Source organism: Cavia porcellus, unplaced genomic scaffold (genome assembly GCF_034190915.1).
Source record: "Cavia porcellus strain 051 isolate PalLab524CR breed Dunkin Hartley unplaced genomic scaffold, mCavPor4.1 scaffold_20, whole genome shotgun sequence".
Lineage (NCBI taxonomy): Eukaryota > Metazoa > Chordata > Mammalia > Rodentia > Caviidae > Cavia > Cavia porcellus.
The window spans coordinates 47055565-47079095 of NW_026947503.1; the positions used below are offsets into that span (position 1 = coordinate 47055565).

General features: G+C 41.0%; 1 protein-coding gene across 2 annotated transcripts in view; it reads right to left on the reverse strand.

Moving 5' to 3' along the window:
* The window catches only part of Mapre2 (microtubule associated protein RP/EB family member 2), a 163449-nt gene extending 146192 nt beyond the window's left edge, over positions 1-17257 (reverse strand). Inside the window, exon 1 of one of the 2 annotated variants that reach the window (XM_005005550.4) lies at positions 17179-17257. Coding sequence is in view for 1 of the 2 variants with exons in the window: in XM_063231774.1 (XP_063087844.1) it covers positions 15795-15818 (24 nt within the window). In the remaining variant the exon portion in view is untranslated. Of the gene's footprint in view, positions 1-15794; positions 15893-17178 lie in introns of those variants that run through there. The other variant, XM_063231774.1, reaches the window with a different exon arrangement.
* Positions 17258-23531: the final 6274 nt, after the last annotated feature.

Below are 23531 nucleotides of genomic sequence, written 5' to 3' on the forward strand. Positions count from 1 at the left end.
TAGGATCAAAGTCATGACATGGTGGTGGAACTCTTTAACAAAGCACATTATCTGTTTCTGCAAACATCCATCCTCTAGAAATTTCAATTCTTCTTTATTTGAACAAACCCAGAATTCCAGCAGCAGGAAATGTGTCCTGGTTAGCAAGTCCCCTCAGCATGACCGCTGCTTCTATGCCTGGCCACAAAACCACAGGAACATAAAAGATACAGCAGAATGAAAAATGGTTCTAAAATTATTTCCAATCATGCTATGCTATTGGAAGATTTCCCTCTTTCCTCATTGCTGTGTAGCTAGGCAATAAAACTTCTGATCAGCACTAGGTCAAAGCGCCCTCTTCACCAAGAGACGGCATCACTGTCTTCTGAGATGTTCATAGCTTTTTCAAGAACAGAATACCACTGGGGCCCCAGCCTGAGCTTTTCTTGCATGAATTGACTGGGCTATCTTTGCATGCTCAGAATGAACTGCATCCTGAATTCCAAACTTCTCACGGCCACTTTGAGATACCAAATTGCTTTAGCTGTAGATCCTATGCTCCACTGCGGGAGGTCCATGGCTTTCTAGGAACAAAGCAGCTTATAAGCATGAACAGAAGTCACAGTCTATTAATCCTGAGGCTGATCCTGCTCAGTATCAGCCTTCCAGGGAGCCTTGCCTCGAGCAAGCACCACATCAATTAGTGGTCTTGGGCTGGGCTCCTGGTCTTCCCCAGGGAAAGCTGAGGCATACCCAGGGCTCAACTACTGGGGAGCTCAGAGCCAAAGCACACACCAGGGAAACCCAAAACTGAGGCTATCTGGCAGGCAAAGGAGGTCAAGTTACACCGAATCTTGGATATTAAGTCTGGTATGACTCATTCTCCTTAAGAAAGACAAATTACCAAATGACCCATGTCGTGTATTTAAAGACTTTAAGAAATTGCTAGCTGATAAAGGGATTTAGGTGGTACATATTGAGAATGGTAATGATTTTATAAACTACTTATGGTTGTGTGACTTGTGTTTCTATAAATATAAAATATACCCCAAGAAAGTACCTAAAGTGAGAGCTACAATAAAAAAAGAAATTCAGTTTTTTTCCCTATAAGTATGGTCTAATGTTTTCCTCTTGGAATCCTCACTTACCCATCTGCTACTTCCTGTGTGAGTCAGAATTAAAATGATTTTTAAGGTTGGCTTTTCTATTGAATTTAAAAAAGTATATAGGGCCTGGGATATAGCTCAGCAGAACAGTACCTGCCTAGCAAGTGTGAGGTCATGGGTTTGATTCCTGGTTTAAAAAAAAAAAAAAAAAAAAGGAAAGAAAAGGGAAAAAAAGTATGGTGTTGAAGATATAAAAGATTATTTAAAAAAATGAGATAAACTGATATAAGGAATATCATATGCATTATAATTATGCAAAATTTTAAAATAATTACATTAGTTACTTTTATTCATTTATAATCTGATGTCCTTGAAAATAGTGGAGTAGGAGTAGAGTAACTCTTTCCTTATGTGTGTGATTGATATTGAAATGTAGCAGGAACCTTGTGAAGCAGGACAGTAGCACAGAAAGGTTCAATTTCAGAGCTGAGGATTCAAACTTAGTGGTTGGGTCAGAATAGAAACTGAATCTCTGCTTTCTGTGTGTCCTGGCCTTTGCAGTGTTATTCCTTTGACCTAGAAAAGGAACACAGTAGCATACTAAACGTGTTAAAGTGTAGCACCAAGTCTTTGGCCATGGCAAGAGGGTTTTTAGAGGTCCCTGGGGGTTGACAGTCGATATGTTCTCCCTCAAAAGATGGGAAACTCATCGTGCATGGAATTATGTGTGAAAATCTTTTCAAATTACTATTCTAAGCAGTCTATTAGGAGAGTTAGTGGACAGAACATGCCGAAATGTGCAAGAATGTTTGCATGGCCTCTGTCCCCACATTCTCTGTGTGAGTCCATGTGAAGAACCCAGAACTCTGATATAACAACAAACAGCACTGCTCCTGGTGTCCCTGCTGTCGTCTTCACAAGAAGAGGAATCTACTTTCAAAAGGCTTGGTGGGCTCTATCAGTAGCTGAATTCTTGGTAGGGAAAAATGCATGCTGAATTCCACCCAACTGCGAAATATTCTAGTGAAATTCTGGAGCTAAAGATCCAATTATGTTGTCAGAAATACAACTCTGGGGGGAAATCAATACCGTACATTATTGGAAATTCAACTAAAATACCCAATTTGAAAAGATTCCTTAAAGGCTTTTCCCTTCATAATTATAGACGTTTGCTGCTCTTAATCTTGCAAAACTCCTTCCTATGGATCAGTTCACCAAGATCTCAAAACTAATTCTTCTGCTACCACCTCTGCAGTGTCCCTCTGCTTGTCTTTGGGCTGGAGCTGCTGTCTCCTTTAGCATTCTTCCACAGAATCTCTCACGGGGTACTGACCAACTTGCAGCTCCAAACCTCTAATTAGTATTTCTTAATCTTGTTTTCATTATTTACTCTCTCATCTACCCCTAAAGGAATCTTTACAGACATTTGTGCCCTTGTCCTCTCACCTCTTTCCACCAAAAATTAAATGCTAAGGTTTCTGTCCTTTAGGGTTGACCTTTGAAAGATCACAGTTATAATTCTATTTTTCATCCCTACTTGGGGTTGCATGCTCTAATCACAAGGAGCAAGTCTACTTCCTCAAACAGCTCCCATGTGTCAGGCACCATGTTAAGAAGCAGGTACACAAAAATGGATCAGATGGGCTTTTCTTTGGTATAATGCAAGCTATACCACAATTTTCTGTAGAGCTCCATGAAATAAAGAGGATTAGCAATCCTACCCTTAAGGTGAAGAAACTGGTGCTTGGGAAGCTTGGTCCTTGCTGGTCACACAGCTACATAATTGGGACCCAAACACTGGCCTTCAGTTATACGTTTCTTCTATGAATCAACTTTATCCTTCCTTTTATATTATCCCATCCTTCCTTTTATATTATTTAAAATTTACTTTCATAAATTACTGAAGCAATGGAACACTAAGTTCTCATCTTCTTCTTTTTTTTTTTTTTTTTGTCTTTTTCCTTTTTATCGGTACTGGGGATCAAACTCACGACTGCCTGCTTTCAAGGCAGGTGCTTATGCCGCTGAGCTAAACCCCCAGCCTAAGCTCTCATCTTAAAACTTTTTATGTGAGCTTCTTATTTGTTCATTTGTTCAACATTCAATGAACATGTCAGAACACCAGTAGCTATTCTTACAAGCAGTTAGTACCCATCAGGTGCTGTGTTAAATACATTGCACACATCAGTTCATTATGCCAGGTGAGTGATTTTTTCATTCTTGTCCTATAGATGCATGAACTGAGGCCTGAGGCAGGGTTAGGATCCAAATCTATGTCTGTGAGACTTGGCAGTTGGAGTTCTAGGTACCATTTTATACACCTGTCATATGTCAGGCACTGCATCAGATACTGTGGTTCTTAAAAATAGCAAGATACAATTGGCCACAAAGGAGCCTGAGTCTAGCTGGGCAACAGACACATACATGGATAATTACAGCTGGGAGTTGTGACTTCAGTGGTACTGACAGAGAGTGGAAGAACAAAAGGTACAGATTTACGAGTGCTGTTCTCTTGGCTAATATGTGGAATTCGAGAATCATTTAAGTTTTTCTCACACTGAAATTTAGAAGAAAATCAACATTTTACTTCTAAGTCTCCTCAGACTTGATGACTCACCTGAAAATCTCATTAAAATGCAGACTATGATTCAGCAGGACTGGGGTGGGGCCTGGATTCCCTGTTTCTAAAAAATGTCCAGGTGATGCTGATGTGGTTATACGGTGTCCACACCTGGAATCCAAAGGCACACAACCTCATTCCTTCAGCGCTCACCCCAAGACCTGCTTCTCTGGCAATCTGGTACACATTTACTCAGCGGGGCCACTCACGTAGCTGATCCCAACTGAAATGAGCTCAGACTTGGCCACCCATGATGAGCCATTCTTAGGGGATCTCATCTTTTCTCAAGTTCCCTCTCTCTCCACCTTAGTTGTTTTGTGGTAATGCATTCATCTAGAATTTAAGATTCGGAAACATCTCCCTTTTCCAAAGTGATATTACTTAATGATGCTGTACAAATGCATCAGAGTGCTTATAACAAAATTTTGTTAGTTCTTCTTTGTTGACCTGAATGGCTAGTCTTGTTACATGGGTGCCTTTAATGAAGGCACTCTTCCATTTCATTGTGTAGACAAATGAGTCATCTAAAGCACCACCATATATATATAATGCCTGTTGTACTTGAGAGATAGAAGGATGCTCAGATAACTTGCCAAACTGTCAGAAGCAAACAGTAAGGTGAAATATTTGTTTCTAGGACTGTACACTTGGTCCATCACTCTGCCTAAAAGTATCAGGTTCAAGTGACTTTTGAGATTGCCTGCATTTTCTAACCATATTCTTCAACAATTCTTGTGTCCTCTCTTTGTGGACTTCTATTTACAAACTGTGAATTTGGAAAAGTATCTATGAATGTCCCTATGACAGGTTCTCATCCATGGTGAGTTGTGTCCCAAAATTGTGTCTGCCAGCTCAATTTTGAAACCCTGTGTATCCTTCAGTGGGAAACATTGCTGTAGTTGGAGGTTAAGATCTTGGTATAATTTATTATCTTTATGAGTTAAAAGAACCTTTGGGAGACACTATGAGAACCCATCTGTCATTTATAATCCTTCTAGTATAGAGCATTGAACCTGGGGTAAAATTTCCTGAGCTTGAGGTTTTCCAGATCATGTGATTTCAGGCATGCCATTTAAACTCTGGGCTCCAGTTTTTATAGTTTTCTGTAAAAATATGACTACTTTTGAGAGTTGCTGAGGCACACAAGAATTCTTTTGGAACTATAAGTTTCTGTGAAGATGGAAAATACTTAAGTTCAACATTATTATTAAACAACTGAATTTGAACACACCTCCTTGGGAAACTGAATCAGAGTATTGTAAGGCTGAGAAATACAAGCAACCTTAGAGAAAGCCTACAACGCAAACAGAATGGGAGGAGATTCCGATGTTAAGGGATCTTACAGATATAGCGTTGATGAAAGGGTTCTTAATGAATTTTCAGAACAGGATCCTCACTGGCCTTTCTGGCCTAAACTCTTAAAGTTTATATTGAAACAAGGTCTCACTTAAGTCACTAAATTGCCCAGGCTGGATTTAAACTGGAAATCCTCCTGTCTCAGTCTCCCAGAGTGCTAGGATTATAGAAATGCATCACAACATCTGGTTTTAACTGTATTTTAAAGCATCACAATAAAACTCACAGCTGGACCTTGTCAGTAGTTCTGTATTTTCCTTTTCTGCTTGTACCTCCAGCAGGATATAGCAGAAGGCCTCTTTTTCTTTTCTTTGTATTTCAGGACTTTAAGCACACAAAAACACTCTTTTTAGATATTGAGGCAGAGTTTTGTTCAATTGCCCAGTTTAGTCTTGAATTTGCAGTCCTCCGGCCTCAGAACCCTGAGAAGCTGGGGTTACAGGGGTGTGCCACTGTGCCCAGCTAATAGATGGTCTTTATTTCTCAGGTGGTGTCCAGTAGAGTCAAAAAAAAAAAAAAAAAAAAAAAAAAAGAGCAAAAGGCCATGCACTCCTAAAGATGGACAGGGAACTGTGAGCTCAGGGAGGTGTCTGAGGAATGCTTTCAGAGAACGTAGGATCGGCCTTGCCACGCATCTCACTGCTTTCAGGTTTTGAGGAGCTATGTTAAGTGGATGTTTAAATCTGCCACTATATTTTACCATTCCAATCTAAATAATTCCATGTGCTAGTGGATTATTCAAGCTACATGTTTTTTAATGTTTAAAAAGTAATTTACCAGTTCTCCAAGGGAAAAAATACAGTTCTCACTGCTTTTGCCGATTTGTGAATGAACACCTCACAGAACACTGAGACACTAGAGAAAGACGCGATACCATGATTTTTATTGTAGAGAGGGGGCTACAAAGGTGAGCTGAATTGTCTGGAGAAGGTTATACTTTAGGCACACCTGAAACAAGAACAAGGCCTGCTGACAATCAGTTCTAAGGGCCTTGTTGCAAATTTTAAAACATAGTGACATAGTGTCCAAAGTAGTTAGTAAAGATCATTTAGACTTAAATTTTAGATTGTGGAGTTAATTAGGGACAGCCCTTCTTTTTTTTTTGGACAGGGTCCAAACTATGTAGTTCAAGCTGGCTTTGAATTCATTATGTAGCCCAGGCCGGCCTCGAACTCACAGCAAATCCTGCTTAGCTTCACCCTTTTATGATCCTAATTCTTATTTCTCTTTGACTTGTTTTTCTAGTTCTCCTTATCAGCAACGCTTTTACCTTGCTGTCTTAATTTTTCATCTCTAGTGTCTCTACTCAGGATGATAATCACATACCTTTGCATGATTTTTCAGGTGGAAAAATCAAGGTACAAAGTCTCTCAACCAAAGTCATTCAAATTAATGGGATAATTAATAGATTAATAGCAAACCCCAAGAATATTAGCTATGCTTTAAGACTTAAAAAGATATGCCCCATATGTGAAAAACAAACAAAAACCTGCAGTTTTCAGATTCCAAGAGCAATCCCTAAACAGCACACTTAGCCGCACACTTAGCCGCAGAGGATGCACTGCTCCTCCCAGTGAAGTTTCTTTTCACTGGGATGGCCACAAACCCCAGGGAAATGTGACTCACACCGGGCCTGGCTGCATGTTACAGGTCACAGAGCAGAATGACTGTTCCACCCATCTCGCCAAGTTCACCCGCGTCACATTGCTCAACAAGGTACACTCAAAGGTGTCAAGATGACTCTTACAAACCCCACCCAAAGTCTTAGGTCTTGCCAAATCACCATGAATAGTGTCATCACAGATACTCGGGTAAACAATTAGGACAGAAAGACAATCCAGTGCACTCTTCCACTAAAGAGAAGGACCTTCGACTCACAGTTCAGTCAGTCGGTATCTGTGATGAGGGGGGGAAGAGCAGCAGGCTCCACAAGGCCATGCATTCTCGAACATAATGATGCGCCTTTCAGTCCTGCAGTCTGTGTGGCTGATTGTGAGGGCTGTTAGCAAGCAGTACCAGGAGCCTTGCGTTCCTTTCACATAAGGCAGACAATAGTCTGTTGGACAGAAGTTTCTTGTTTGTGGGCAGACTTGATTCCAAAGCTCTAATCAGCTTCCTCTAACTTCAAAACAGGGCTAAGAGGCTGAGCTCACTCACATGTCTGCCCCCAAGTTCCCAGAACATTTATCCACAATGTGAAGAGCAAGCATCCAATAGTTCAGTCACTGCTCAGTTTTAACGTAAGTTTAAAACCATCATTGTGAAAGGACCTGTCCTTTCCACTGCCCACAAAACAAACACATGGAGGAAAGTCCCCACAGTGGTTCACTTTGAACACAGGACCAGATAGAATTTGTCACAGATGTGAGGCAGGACATGAGGGTGAGGGGAAATTGCATCCTGAGCTTTTATAGATATGAAATGTGGTGTTTTTTAAATGAAAAAGTCACCTACATTATTCAAGATAAAAAATAACATCTGCCATAGCAAGAAGCTAATTCCAGGACTTTACCATTTATTTTGTCTGACAGGGCTACTGTCCCTGTCAGATCACCATCATCTCTTTGTTCCTCCCTTTAACACTAATCCAAACCTATCAACTCGTGCAGAGGTACTGGTAACTGACAGGCATTTTAAGGAGAAGGGATGACCTCAGCCATGGGTTTATAGACATTTGCACCATGCTTTCAATAGTAAAGACAACCCACAGAGGGGACCCCTGACCAACTGTATACTAATGGAAAACACCCTAGAGACTCCCTCCATTTTCCAACATGCAAGAGGACTCTCATGCTCAATCCATTTACACAACAGTGAGGTCTAAAAAAATGAGGAACCACTGCCCCCAGTTGAACTCTTAACTGTTACTGTTAACACACAGAGCTAGGGTCTGGAGTTGTGGAGATGAGCAAAGCCCATGACCGCCTTCAACCAGTTCCTCTTCTCAAATGTTAATGGCTACTAACAGACCACCTGGGGATCTCTGTAAGAGAGCCATGCGGATTGTGAATGTCTGGGGAAAAGCTTGAAATTAAGATGCCACTGGTCAGTGAGTAGCTAGGACCTAGAGGAGTTTACACCTGAGCTAAGACCCAGCGTGATCTTGAATTACTCAGGAAAAAGTGTCTCAAGTAGAAAGAGCTCGCAAAAGTACAGGCAAAGATGCACTTCCAGCAACATGTTGGAATTATTAAAATAATAAATATTTTAATATTAAATATTAAAACTGCTAAAGAGATATATATAAAATACTGTTGAATATGAATACAGGCACAGAAACATTTAAAAACTGCTGTAATAGCTGCAAAAAAGGCGGTAAGATTACAAGTGCCATCTTTCCCTACCTTTTCCAGTCTCTCATTCCTGAATTCATGCTTATTTATTAAAAGAGCAAAAAGAAAAATTAGTTTTCCCCTTGTATGTTAGTGAGGGAAATTCCATCCTGGGGTGTTTTTAATAGAAAGGCCTTGCAGCCATTTTCAGCTTGAGGTTGTAGAACTGGATAGGATAAAAATCTACTTAATAAATTAATCACAATTATGAAATACTGTGGTTATTCATAATGGATACTTACAGATGTATTTTTGAAGAAATACTTTATCCTAATTTTTTTTTGTCTTCTTTTAGAAAATGTGGACTGCCCACAAAAGAATACCATTGAATAAGAATTTAGTAATTAAAAGTATTGTAGTACTTTTTACTAATCCATTAAAGTTATTCCTGGGAAAGAGCATTGAAGGATTGTACAGAACTCTGGCAGCAAAAAATATACATTAGATCTTTTGATGCCTGATAAAGAATTCATTACTTGGTATCCATTTCCTAGTTCCCAGCCATGAAAGAACTTTGTTTCTGCAACACAGAAAGGAAAATTTATGGTTCACTTAGATACACAGCTATGAGCCGCAAGCCTGGTAGATACACTTTGTGTTTTTGCAGTGCTGAGCATGGAACTAAGGCCCTTCATGCAAGCCAAACAGATACTTCTACCACTGAGCTACATCCCCAGCCCTGCTCCCTGCTCCTATTCACAGCACACAGAGGGAATCACCAAGATGAACACACCTGTCTTCCATATCAGGTGTGTTGCAGGAAGCCACATTCCACAGTAGTCAACTGCCAGCCTGATGTGTGGAGATCACTAAACGAGTCTGATCACATCAGCTATAGCCCAGTCATGAAGGCCAACGCTAATCTAATTTGATCTTGACAACAATCTCTAGAGACAATCACTGACTCCACTGTCTCTGTCTGCAGATTAGAAAACTCAGTTTATAGAATGCTGATGAAAGATGTTGAGTAACATCTCCAAAATCCACCTGTGTGCTACAGACCCAGTTTTAATGTTCAGCCCACTTGACGGCTCTTTGATAATGCAACACTAATTTTAAAAACAACCAAACAACTGTCCAATTACCAGCAGGCATTAAAGAAGTGAGGAGCTAAAAATCCCAAAAGAATAATCTTTCACTGCTTTTAAAATTTGGAATTTCACAAGAGTAGTTTGGAGTTTGCCAGAGGCCCAAACTGTATAATCTGTCCAGTTTTAGAGTAACCTACTGGAAAAATACAAGTACATGAATATATGAGTGCGGCATATAAATATTCCTATGTAAGTTGCAATAGACTAAATGAAGAAGCACGAAAGAGATTTCCTGATGATCTGAAGCCCGGAAAGTGATCCACCTTGAGGTTATTACTCAAGATCAACACGGAACGCTATTTATAATAGGCTGTCAAGTTAGTTCCTATGAGTCTTTTTCAAACTTAAATTTGTCATGCTTAAGGCCTGGGGTTGAATCCCCAACATGATACCTCCCTAAAAAAGGTTGGTCTCATTTTTATACAGAGACTCATCATAAGACAAGTCAGAAATGGTCATCTGTTTTTCATATGAGTACACAGAAATACAATGTTGCATTCTTTGAGAAATTTGAATCATGAAATATTTTTCTTCTTACATTATGGCAAGTTGAACAGACTTATCTGTGGATGAAGGTGTGAAGTGCTAACAGGTGCTCTCTCACCACTTTCATTAGCTGTTAATTTTACAAGTTTTATGGATTCTAATCTAGACCTCTGATCTCACTTTTATCTACACCATCCCATAGTTTTCGATTCTTTGACAGAATTAAGGAAAAGGTAAACTGCTTCATTTTCCAGCTTTCTCTTGTTTTCTTTTCCCTACTTACTTCAAACAGCAATGGTCCTTCTTCTCATGGGGTTTACAAATTAGGGCTGAAGCAAGCAAAAGGCTCATTAGAGAAGACCTGAGCCTAATAATATAGTAAATTCAAATAATTCCTAGTCTTTGGAACTACTTTAGAGGAAACTATTAGTGGTATATACATGGCATAAATTATATTAAAATGTATTTGGTAGAAGAGTGAAGACTGGATTATCAGGGAGGAAAGTTGATCCGACAGACTGGTTTCTTATCAAATCAGCATGGGGTGATTTACCCTCTCCTCTCCCTTGATTCCATGGGGAGTGCTGGCGAGGTAAGTTACTTCAGCAGTTAGCAATTTGCATGCTATGGCTATGGACAGTCCTAGGATGGGATTAAATTAATAATTTTTTGTTTGTTTGTTTTGAGAAATGATTTAGTTGGGCTGAGCATGGTGACACCTGCTTGTAATCCCAGCATTTGAGAGGCTGAGGCAGGAAGGTAAATTTAAGGCTAGACTGGGCTACATATTGAGGCCCTGTGTCAAACAGTAAATAAAATCCAGCTAACGTTAAGTACCTCAAGATTTACAACAATAATGTATGTTTTGGTTTTTTCCAAGCTCTAAACTGCAGGTGGATTGATCCTGGAAGGGACAGGGGACCCCTTATAATTGCTACATGGACGTAAGTGAAACAGATTTGCAATCTCCAGTCTATGGCAGTAGTAAGTCACCAAAAACGAGAAGTTCTAGAAACGGAAGGAAGTTTCATGACCGGCAACACAATAAAAACATTGAGACAGGTTCATATCAATGTAATTATTCTTTTAAATATTCCTAAGATTTTAATGTACTTATTCCAGCAAAAGGTCAATCACTTGAACTTCTGGATTATAATCTGGTCTACTTTTGAGTTTGAAGATTTTACACCAAATTGTCCACAGCACAAGGTCGATTTTTTTTTTTTAATCTTTAATGTATACTTTAGAAAAGTGTCATGTTTAAAAGCAGCAAGTTTTCATATCCTGTTCTACATGTATAAAGTAATGTTCAATAAGAAATTTTTAAATCTGAGTAAGTTTCCAAACTATGCCTCCATATACTAAATAAGTATACAAATGTCCCGATGGGTAAGACAATAAGGAAGGAGACATTTAGGGCAGGCCTGCTGGGGATTTAGCTCAGTGGCATAAGCACCTGCCTTGGAAGCAGGCAGTCATGAGTTCAATCCCCGGTACCGTTAAAAAAAAAAAAAAAAAAAAAACCTTTTTCATAAAAGACAAAAAAAACCCCAAAAAAAAGGGGCTGGGGGTTTAGCTCAGCGGCATAAGTACCTGCCTTGCAAGCAGGCGGTCGTGAGTTTGATCCCTGGTACCAATAAAAATGAAAAAGACAAAAAACAAACAAACAAACAAAAAAAAACCAAAAAAAACATTTAGGGCAAGACTTCAGCATAGGATTGTTCTCTTGAGCTTCTAGAACTCTCTAGAAGCAATGACTGGTAGTATCACATCAACACTTGTTCAGATTCAGAAGTTTATACTTCAATAAATCACTAAAATCCATATATTAGAAATGTATTATTTTTACAAATACATACACAAGAAGAACATAAAGACAAACTGCCTTCTACTTTTAATGTTTAGTTGACCTATTTAATAGCAAATTTTGCCTACCTTAACTGAGGGGGAAAAACTGAAAAAAGGTAAAGCTTTAAATGAGCAAATGCTTATATTAAATTGAAATAGGCTGTGTTGGAGTAAATGAGAGGTCTATAAAATTTTTCTGTAAATAATGAACAAGTACTTTAGGCTTTGTGGATCACATAATTTTGGTGCAATGATTCCACTCAGCCACACTTGCACAAAAATATCCACAGAATAAAAATGCCTGCAGCCCAGCTAAACTTTATTTTGGATCCAGAAATGTGAATTTTATATAATTTTCAAGTTCCCCCCAATTTTTTTTGCATATTTTTCAATTATTAAAAAAACCTTACCCAGAAGACCACATAAAAACAGTGGCCCAGGGACTGGAGGTTTAGCTCAGTGGCATAAGCGCCTGCCTTGCAAGCAGGTGGCCCTGAGTTCCATCCCTGATACCGATTAAAAAAAAAAAAAAAGAAAGAAAGTGGCCCACAGTTTGCTGATCCTTGAAATAGAGGAACCATGGGTTTCACCTGAGTAGAAGCTTAATGTCAGTACATGATCTAAAGTTTGTCAGCAGTAGTTTTTGAAATGTGTAGACTAGGAGACTAAGTTTCACAAAAGCAAATTCACCAAGAGTTCAATTTTATAAAGTTCTGATGTAACAAACCAGTTTTGAATACTTTTCAGTTTTTGTAAATATGAAATAAAATTTTTGTGGAATTAATAGTTTATTCTTAATCTTACTTCAGATTAAATTTAATTTTGTGTTTGGAGCTGCTAGGAATTGTGCCCAGAGCCTCACGTATGCTAGGCAAGTGACTTACCATGGAGCGACATTCCCAGTCCTTTCAATATTTCATATGGTTGCAGGTGAATTACATAAGATTTGCGCCATTGTTTATGGCTGCAAGAAATGAGTTGCAGAGAGAGCTTCCCACGAGGGAGCTATTAATCATGAATCAGAGGCCTTCTCAGTGAAGATGTTGCATAGGGCATTGAGAATTCACTGGGTGATAAGAAGAACCTGTAAATGTCCCCAACAGAATTTATGCTTCTATAACTTGTGAAAAAGATTTGAACATGAATGTATTATTTTAATTAACCAGAAAAGAAACTAAAGGTGTGCAGATTGTTTAAGGTTGTGTTTAACATCTGTCCAAAGGTTGTTTAAAAACAAAGTCAGCAGGAGCACCACAGATAACAACAGTTTCTCTTATTTTAAGGTGGGAGGAGACAAGGTGAACTGATCTTGTCTAGCCAAAATCTCTAGGCAAGACTACCTCCAATTTACATGAGGTAACAAATATGAGGAAAGGAGTCAATAACTCAGTGCTCTAGCTGTGTTATCGCCATTCTGGAAGCTTACTTCACAGTCTGGATTTACCCAATTATGTTTAGTCCCTCATATGTTAATAAAACCAACAGACTATCAATTTAAGGTAATAATATTGGGTGACTCTCAAAGACTCCGGAGCTTCTAAAATGAGATGACATGATTTCTTACCCCACCCCTTTTGGTAAATATTACCCAGGTACATACCAAGCCCTGATAAAGTTTCTGACTCAAATGGATTAATCCTACTAGTCCTATCTTCCTAGCCTGCATTTCTGCCTTTCAGAATCTTACATCTCCCAATTAAACTTTCAAAAGTACACCACTAGATCCCTAGCTCCTTTTCTAAGCTACATAAAATAATAGATGCATTGACATCATTTTGGCTTTTGAAATTCTTAGTGGCATCTATTTTTGATGTGTCTATCAAAGAATGCATTTGACTTCCACTTTTAAATATGCTGGCTATCGGAGGGTATCTAAGGTACTCTTATGGTACTTCTTTTTGCGACACTGGGGATTGAACCCAGGGCCTTGCTCATCCAAGGCAAGCACTCTGCCACTGAACTACTGTTAGCCCCTACTTGTCCCATGTTAATGACAGTGGACAGGTGACAATAGAGTGGTGTGTTCTGCAGTAACTCCTAGCTTAATGAATTCCTTAGGCAAACATTTTTCCATAGTAATGGAATGCATACGATGTCAATGCATCTATTCTTTTCTATAGCATAATAATGGGTAAACTTTTGTGAAGTGAATTTTTGACCTATGAGAGTGTGCTTAAGTGTTTCAGTGATTATTAGCATGCTTAAAATACTAAGTGTCTGTGAAAAAAAGTGTAATTAAATACACTTCAGTGATAGTTAATCTATCATTTTTAAGCATTTAAGAATTGTAGGCAGTTTTTAGCTCTACATATCCAGAATGTCATTTTTTTGGCAAATAATGAAACTATGAGTATATTTAGGAGGCTTTGTTTTCCAATGCGCCCTCCAGCTTCTGATAGTCTTCACTGAGTACAAAGGAGCAGCATTTACAACACATAAGGTCTTGTGCACTGTGCTCTAGGGCTGCAGACACAAAGGCCAATAAGGATCACAACATTCCAAGCAGGGGACGTAGGTGCTAGAGGACAGGTTCCAGTGGAGTTCAACAGCTGGCAACACTGAGCCCTTGTTACATGCCAGGCACTGCTGTCCGGCTTAGAGAAACTGAGCTGAAGGGACAACCATGGCGATGTAAAGAGTAACAGGAAGAGAGGAGGAGGGAGAGAAACTGAAATGGCAACAAAAATAGGAAGAGTAAGTTTAACAAACCATGTGTGTCTTTAAAGAACTTAGAAGTTATCTTCTGGGGATGATTTTTCTTTTTAAAGCAACAAACCTTTGATCAATAGCCAGCACAACTTTATATAAAATGTTAGGTACAACCATTTCTATTTGAATAGATCTTTTAATTTGTCCCTGAATCCATGGTCAAAAATTATTTTACTTTTTAAAAATTCAAAATGTATGCACTGCAAATTCTTCCTCTCTATTTCACAAACTGAAATAACCCGAGCCAGATTACACTTTCCCATCAGCTTTTTATATACCTTCCACCAAGGAAACTACAAGATGTCTAGTTGGCTTGTTTTTCCCTTTCAACATCAGCGAGCATCACAGGAAGCAGGTAGAATGGGGCTGAGGGCATGTGGAAAAGGGTGCTGCTCTTAGGAGCAAACATCTGGATCTGACATTAAAATGTGCTTCCCAAGGACCAAGGGCCTGCCTATCAATAAACTGCTGGTTGTAATTACTTCCTATTCCCTGGGCTCGCTGTCACCAGGCTGCTCCACGTTTGCTTGCTGGGTTTCCCTGCTGCCTGCCACACTCAGTCATCACAGGAAGGAAAGTTTCTGTCTCCCTTAACAACTCGGCAGAAGCCAGATTCTGAAAATCAACTTCAATTTTTCCAACAACACCCACACTCTAATCCAGGGTAGGGGGAAATGATGTGGTAAGTAGGTGTCACCCTCAGCCTAGCGGCCAGGTGACACTGGTCACCAGCACCTCGGTTTCAATGCCTTTTCTCTCACCCAGTCAAGCAGTTAACCTAGCATCTTGGCTTGCAACGACTGCTTTTGTAGCCACGTTGCCACAGTGGCTCCTAAATTGTGTTACTAGACATTGGAATCACTTGGTATGTTTGTTTTTGGTTTTGCCTTTCCAAACACCAGCGCTCAGCTGGCACCCTCAATCCCATTTAAATGTTTGGGATGTTATGTAGATGCAGTTTTCAAAGCTTCCCAAGTGATTCTCAGTTGCAGCAAAGTCTGGGAACAGTGCTTTGGCGAAGCATGCTTTTTCCGTGCATGAAAACTTACCAATTAGACTCACCTAAAGAGCACACAGTGGGCTCTGAAGCCGCCTACCTTAGAGGTCTTCTGACATATGGCCCCTAATATCTTCGTTTGGCAGACAATCAACCTTGAAGCAAGCCAAGGGGGACATTTCTAGGAAGGACGCTGGCTAGGCAAGGACCATCCCTCCTCCCTTTACTAGTGTTCAAGAGAAACATATCAGATGTTGCTATTCTTGTTACCTTTTGATCTCTGTTCTGTTTCATCCCACAGTGTTCTGTCCAGTAAAGTTGTAAACCGCGAGTCCTCTCAGATTAGAAGCAGGCGCAGCACGGACCTCAGTCGGGACAGTTCTGCAAGCCTCTCCAAGGTTGAGACCGCACCTCCGCCTCGCAGCGCGGCCCCAGGGCAGATACTATGCTAATTGAGAAAGTTCTTACAAGGTGGTGGTGCGCAGGCGGGCGCAGGTTTGAACACTTAACCCTTGATTTTGCGTCGCCGCCTCTGCTGTGCTCTTAAAAACCTTTTTCCTCCTGGTTCTGGCCCACTTTTTTCTTTTTTGGCGGAGGGAGGGGGAATTGAACGCGAGAAAGTGAAGACGACCGGCGGGTAGAGGGCGACAGCAGTGGCAGGTGCGGAGGTGAAGGGATCACTAATGTTCAGAATATTAATTACTGTACGCGCCACTGGCCCAGGGAGGACTAGCAGAAGGGGACCCGAGGTTAAGACAAAGGCTCTGCCTGATCAAACGGCCGCAGCACCCCTTCCTCGGAAGTCAGAGCGCTGCACCGGCAAAGAGACTCGCAAAGAGACTCGGGTGTCCTAACTCGCTCCCTGTTCTCGGGCCTGGAGCCCTGCATGCGCTCACGACCCAGGTTCCGAGGACAGGGTCAGTTTTGCGTCCTCCTCTCCTTCTTGGTCCTTTGTGGGGCTCCTGGCTTCAGTGTAGCCCTTGTAAAGTTGGACCAAAGAATTTCCTATCGAAGCAGAGGGGAATCTAAGAGATTTACGCCCCGCGCTCAGGGTGCGCCCCACGGCAGAACCACTTGGGAGGACACTGATAACCAGGAGCGAGAGCTGGAGTGGGGTGACAGGAGTCGTATCCGCCCAAGCGGGGAGCACTGGGAAGGCAGCCGACCTGGGGGTGCAAGGGTCGCTCCCACGCGTTTCACTTCCTGGTCTGCCCCAAAGCGCCAAGCTGCTACCAGCGCCCCAACTCTCTGGCCTGGAGGGCCATGCTCTCCGGCGCGCACTTGCAAGACCCCCTCGTCCCCGACGCCCACTCCTTGTATCCTGCACGGCCCCAGCCCTCACCCCCTCAGCCTGTGCACTTTGCTTCTGCCAGCGTGGCAGCCCCGACTCCGTCCCTTTTTTGGGGGTCCGCGGCGCGAGGTCCCCTAGTGGGAAAGACGAGGCCCGCAGGAGCACCGCGGGGTGCACACTAAGGGTGCCATGGCACTGCGCACACAACTTCTTGCCGCGTTCTGGGACCCTCGGTATTGCCTAATCCGCGACCCACAGGCTGCAAACCTCCGCCGGGGGGCGCCAGCCCTGGGAGAGGCTGCGTCAGGGCAAAGGGTGTTGGGGTGCGCCGGGGCGGTACCGCTTTAAATGCACTTGACTCACCTGCTCCGGCGCTGTCGCCTCCTGCCTCTGCTGACAGCTGGGGGCTTTGTTTTCTCCACCCACTTGGCGGGCCCCGCCCCGCCCCCGCCGCCGCACGTGACTCGCCGTCTGCCGCCGCCGCGCCTCCGCCTGTCCGCTCGGGGGACCCGGCCAGCGCCGCCCTCCCCGGGCGCGGCGGGGACCCCAGCGCGGGAAGCGGGTGGCGAGACGCGCGAGTCGCAGGTCGCTCGCGGGGGGACTTTGGTTTGGGCCCTGGGAAGCCACACTGAACTGGTGCAGGAAAAAGAAAGAGCGGCCGGTGAAACGCACCGGACCGCGGGCTCCACCCGGGCGGGAGGGGGCGCAGGGGTCCGAGAAGGCCACGTCGCCCGGGCGTGGAGTGCCGGCTCCCGATGTCCCACCGAGCTGCTTGTCACCCCAGCCGTTAGCATTCACCCCTGGGGCGTGACTGACAGAGAGAGGCAAAGTTTTATTATGAGCGTTATTAGTTAAGGAAGCAGGTCTACGCTGAGTAACACAACAATAATTGCGCGGTTTAATAATTGTACATGGTGTGGAGGTTTCAGATCGGCTTGTGGCTGCTGCTGGTATCCAGGCCCGAGACTCCAGCTCCGGAAGATTACTGATGCGGGCGCTTGTCCATTTGGAACAGCACCTATTTTTAATGAAATGAATTGAGAAAATGTTCTGGCTTCAAGACCCAGCTCAGAATCTGCTGCTTTGGGGAGTGGTCCTGACCGTTCCCTTGGACAGCACAAAACATACTTCCCTGTCACCCCCAAATTGTTAGTCATGGGGAAGACTGCATTTCCCTTAATGGTCCTTACAGCTGAGTCGTCATCGTGCAGTGCTTCCTAAACTTTAACATACAGAAGATCCGCTGGAGTTCTTAAAACCAAACTGTAGCTGGTAGCACATTCCTGTAAGCTCAGAATTCGGGGGGGGGGGTTGAGGCAGAAAGATTGAAAGTTCAAGTCCAAACGTGGCTATGTAGGAACTTAGCAAGACCCTGTCTCAAAAAACAAAACAAAACAAAACAAAACCAAGGTGGTGGTGGTGGGGAGGAGGCTGGGGATGTAACCCAGCGCCACAGTCCTGGGTTATGTCAGTAATGCATAAAGAAATTTCTCATTCTGTGGGTTTAGGGTTGGGCCCGAGAATCTGAGTTTCTAAAACTCCCAGGTTATCTCCGTGCTCCTACCTTGAGGACCATTCTTTGAGTAGCAAGGCTTAGAGGACTCGCTTTGGCACTGCCCAGCCTGCCTACCATGCTGTGAAATGGGGATGAGATAATACCTCATAGAGCTGTGTTCAAGATTAAAGGGGAAGCCCTGTATAAAGCACAAAGTGCGGTGTCTGGCACAGGTACCAGGGTCTAGAGAGTGTTAGCTAATTAGCTGGCAAGGTCATCCGTCCTCACAGGGGCCAAGCTAGCACAAAAGTCAGTGTACAAGGAGAGCAGTGGGTGAATGGGCACAGGCATGAGGTGCCCAGCCCAGATAAGGTGGGGTGTTTATTGAATAAGTGAATATTTTGCAGAGTAAATCATACATATTCCAAAAATTCTTGTTCTTACATTAAAACTTGATAGATTAGTTCTGAGACATTGAATTAAAAATCATTTTGCTTTTCATTACAGATAATGGCTAGCTGCCTGTCAGCTGGGTGATCTATTTTAATATTGAGGAGAGCAAATGGATTGTTAAGAGACAGTACATTTTTAATCCTCATTAAAAACCTTGAAATTTAAATTTAAATGAATGTATTAATGAAGCTATGGTATTCTTAGCTCTCAAAATGAATGGCTATTGTCACCATAGTTCCCATCGCTTCCTTCCTTTCTTCTGCTGCCCTCTCTCTCTTCCCCCAAGTCTGAGTGTTTTTCTGAGACTCATTTCTTGACTTCTCCCCTCTGCCATTTTCCTCAGAAATTTTATTCATGTTTTATGTTTCAAGAATGTGGCGATTACTTCTGAACTCATACCCTCATTCCTAACCTGTTCCCAAATCCTATTTCTGCATTTCTGGTTACTTGTCATGCATTTCTGCTAAGTTCCTCGTTAACCTGGAGTGCGTTGCTGCTGTAAAACTGACACCTCCTTGGTGATACAGCAGTATGACAGTCTGCATTGAGAAGCCCTCTGTGATAATCCAGGTACCTGGCAAGAGTATGGAACATACACTGTGATTTATCTCAACTACCTTCTTGGGGTTCCCAAGTATTTCTTTGAGTATTTACCTTCCAGTCAGTGAACTTATGTATGGATACAATTTATTAATGGAAGATCCTCATATGTAGCTGTGAACTACTGCATGGATAGTGATCCCTGGGAGTTGAGTTAGTGAGACGCTGTGTGATGGATGAGATCATGGTCCTGTAACAAATGCTACCAAAATCTCGGTTAGTACCACAAAGTTCATTTCTTGCTCAAACAGACTCTCCTAGAGAGCCATCATGATGACTCATCATTGCAGCCTGCTTTATTCTTGTGAGTTCTCCATCAGGACAGAGGCAGAGAATATAGGAAATGGGGATAAGAGTGGGAAAAAACGCACATAAAGCCTGCCTGCTTTCATCCACAAGTGACACGGGTTACGTCTCACATTTCATCAGGCAAATGGATTATAGGAACGAGAAAATAGAAATCTTGGCACACCTGAGTAGTGTCTTCCACACAGAGATCTGTTCAGTGTAGCAGGGTTACCGACAGAATTAACCCTTAATACCTAAAAGTGCCTTTTGGAATGCCCATAGCTACAGAATAAAATAAAAAATTTTCTCTTCAAATTTTTATTACTTGACTTTTTCTAGGTAACATGAATTTCATGAAAACATTTAAAAAATTGTAATTTTTGGCATAAGTGGGTTAAACTGAAAGTAGTCTAGGAAGTGATGGGCACAGATTACCAGTTCAAAGAAAGTACCCAGGTGTGTGTGAAATCTTTGGGAGGCATTAACATTGTTGTTTTACTATATAATATTATTTTTAAAATGTGAAAAATTCTTTCTCTCTGCCTGTCTGGATCCTTTTATGACTTAGCCAAAATCAGTTAATCCAAACTCTTCTGTGAAAAGATCTAGCTAGTGGAGGATTTCAAGTTTGAGCCCAGCCTGGGCAGCTACAGGATTTAGCAAGCCCTTGTTTAAAATAGAAAAGGGTTGGGGATGTAACTCAGTGTAGAGACCCTGGGTTCAATCACCAGTACTTGGGGAAAATATCTTCCAGCTTGATTATTCCTTGATGAACACACCAACCATCATGTAAGGTTCCAACACAAGAAAATGTTTTGATGATATAAATGGCTATTCTCTATTTGAGCTACAAATGTCTGTATATGAAGAACAAGATCTTTGAGATCTTGTGATCAAATGTTCCATGTTTTTCCCATGATGAATTATACCTTTGATGAAGTTTTCTTGCTGGGTTCATGGGATTGTTGAAATAGCTCTGTGAGGAAAAAAAAAAATGTCCTCGAACAAAAAGAAAGATTGCTGGTAACAATAGAAGAAAAATAAAATCATGATTTTCAACATAGTTTAGGCTTTTCCCAAAGGTTGGAGTTTTGTGAACTAAATTTGCTGTGTGCATCACCCAACACTTCATATGTATAGAAGAGGAAGGACTGATAAATACTGTAAAATTCTCTGCAGATGTAAAGTAATATGTTGCTGGGCAGTGTTTTTGATTTCTACAGTTTTATGTTGTGTCTGTCACTCCCATTAGTGATACCTACTTCACTTTTAAAACATCTCCCTCTTTATAAAAATGTTCCCAAATAAATATGCTTTGTATAGCATGATCATTATCTGAAAGCTAATATTCTGAGAGCTTCAATTACACATTTCCACCAATATCTAACCCAACTAAAAATGAAAGGCAGAGTTTATCAGTTAGTAATTATAAAATGTTTGCTTGAATCCTTTTCATTTTGTCTAACTTTTACTCACAGTCCTTGCTTTAAGTATAAACCATAATCTCCAGGGATGTATTGCAGTGAATCATGTATACACATATTGGGAACGCTATGCTGAGACGGGGATGGAAGAGTTCATTACCAAGATGGGATAGCATTTATTAAGATGGATAGCCAAGGTGGCAGAAGCTGACAGCTCACAAGGATCACTGCCTTGTGATGACTCTAGCGTCTATTCACGGAGTAAGCATCGCAATAAAAAATATTTTCACCTTCAAACCCTGGGTAGGTTTTTAGGAGCAAGTTTAGCTAAAAAGTATCTTCATTTTATAGATGATGTTTACAAGACAACTTGGTTCACTCAAGTCCAAATTTCTGTCTATTACCATTAGCAAAAGCTTCTGCCTCCAGAAAGTAACAGAGCAGAGGAGGAGATGTATGCTTATTGTATAATATATATCGATGTAGTCATCATAGGCTTTGTTTAATGTATATTAAAAGAGTAAAATGTTTGATTCATGCAAAGCCAATATGTGAAACAAGTGTTTTGTGATTTTATATAACTCTGAAAATAAGTTCAATAATATACATATAAGTAATATATATGTTATAGTGCATTTTGAAGGCTACAGGTTTAATTCATCTGTTGATAGGAGTTAAACTTCACTGTAAGTGGCATGTAGATGGACAGTGGTGTTCTCACTTGGTCTGTGTGTCAGCCGCACAGGGCATTTACCAAGGGCAAGGAGTTCCAAGTAATGGTGTCAGGCACAACATTGAGAGAATGTCATCAACTTTTTTACTCATTCTTAAAGCAAACAAACTGCAGTTTACTACTAGTTTCTGTGTATTTACTTAAATGAATTTATGTATTCTATTATCTTTTTTGAGTAACCTAAGTCTCACAGAATAAATGGTTTTAAAAGATTACAGATAACACAAATGTTTAAGCATTAATGGGTTATCACAAAAGACCTTGAAAAATTGGTGAATGGTTTGAAAAACAGGTAATCACAATTTACTATCAATGATATACTCCCTCCACTTGTATTTCTATTTGTGGGATTGTTAGCACTTCTAACAGCCATCAAAAATAAACTATACTCAAACCAGATTTATAAGTATCCTTAGGGTGATAAAAATTTCTAAAGATTATGAAGCATGTTTAACCACACTACTTGGGCTAGATAACATTGGAGTGATAGCAAAAGATTTTGTCTACAGTTAATAAGTAGATTATAAAGTAGTTTTTATTTCATTTTTATCTCATGCTTTAAAACTTCAATTTTATGCACAGTATATTAATATATTAACTGTATATCTATGTTATTTGTAAATGAATATGTGTATGAGATGACAAATGTGTTATTTAAAAGTAAGTGTAGGAGGAAGGACATAGAAAGTCATTAGAGAAGCGGCATCTGTGACCTGGCTTGGTTTTAGGAAAATGACTTCAGCAACAGCATGTAGTGAAATCTAAGAGCAGAGCATCCAGGGAAAGTGTGGTGATCTGAAAGGGAAATGAGTAAGGACCTAGCCTCAAACACCAGTGACAAAGATGGAGAGGAGAGATTACCAAAGTGTGTATGTGTATGTATTCAGGGGGAGATTCATAAAATATTTCTTGGTTTGAATTATTTTTCTTTGCTTTTTCTATTATTTCTTTGTAATTTAGCAATTCCACTAGTAAAGAAAATCAGTAATATGTGTTTATTGTAAGATAATAACTTTCAGGCTAGGCGTGGTGGCACACACCTGTAATCCCAGCACTCAGGAGGCAGAGACAGGAGGATTGCTGAGTTCAAGTCTGGCCTACACAGTAAGTTCAAGGCCAGCCTGAACTACACGTGAGATCCTGTCTCAAGAAGCAAACAAAGGTAGCAACTTTCACATATCCAAGAAGTTTTGTTGTTTTTGTATGTAGAAAGAAAGTCTTTTCAGTATTCTTTTAGCTAACAGACATGCCTAAAACCCCAGATGCAATTTATGTGAGTCTCTAAACAATATGTAGGTAGAAAGTTGAAAATTAACCCCCTGAATAAGACCCCACATCCGTAAGTAAGTATGTTAGAATAGGGCAAACAAAAAAAAAAAAAAGGAAAAGGAAAACATGTATGAAAATGATAGCATGTGAAACCTTGAAATCAATTTCTTAAAGAAAATCGTGGTCTGTACCACTGAAATGCTAATCATATGCTCTGTTTCAAAGCATTGCTAAGATAGCATTTAAGCTCAACTACAAATTGATTCTTGCCCTTATTATCACCATTTCACAAAATGATCCTCCCCCCATCTAAATCTGAGAAGAGCAATTAGGGAAAATGCTACTTAACTGCCCCAGAGAAATCCAGCTGCTGCAAGCATTTTGGCTCTGGGGATTGGATCATGGCTTCCGTGGAGGAGGATAATGGATAGAGAATAAAACCTGCAAGGGAGGG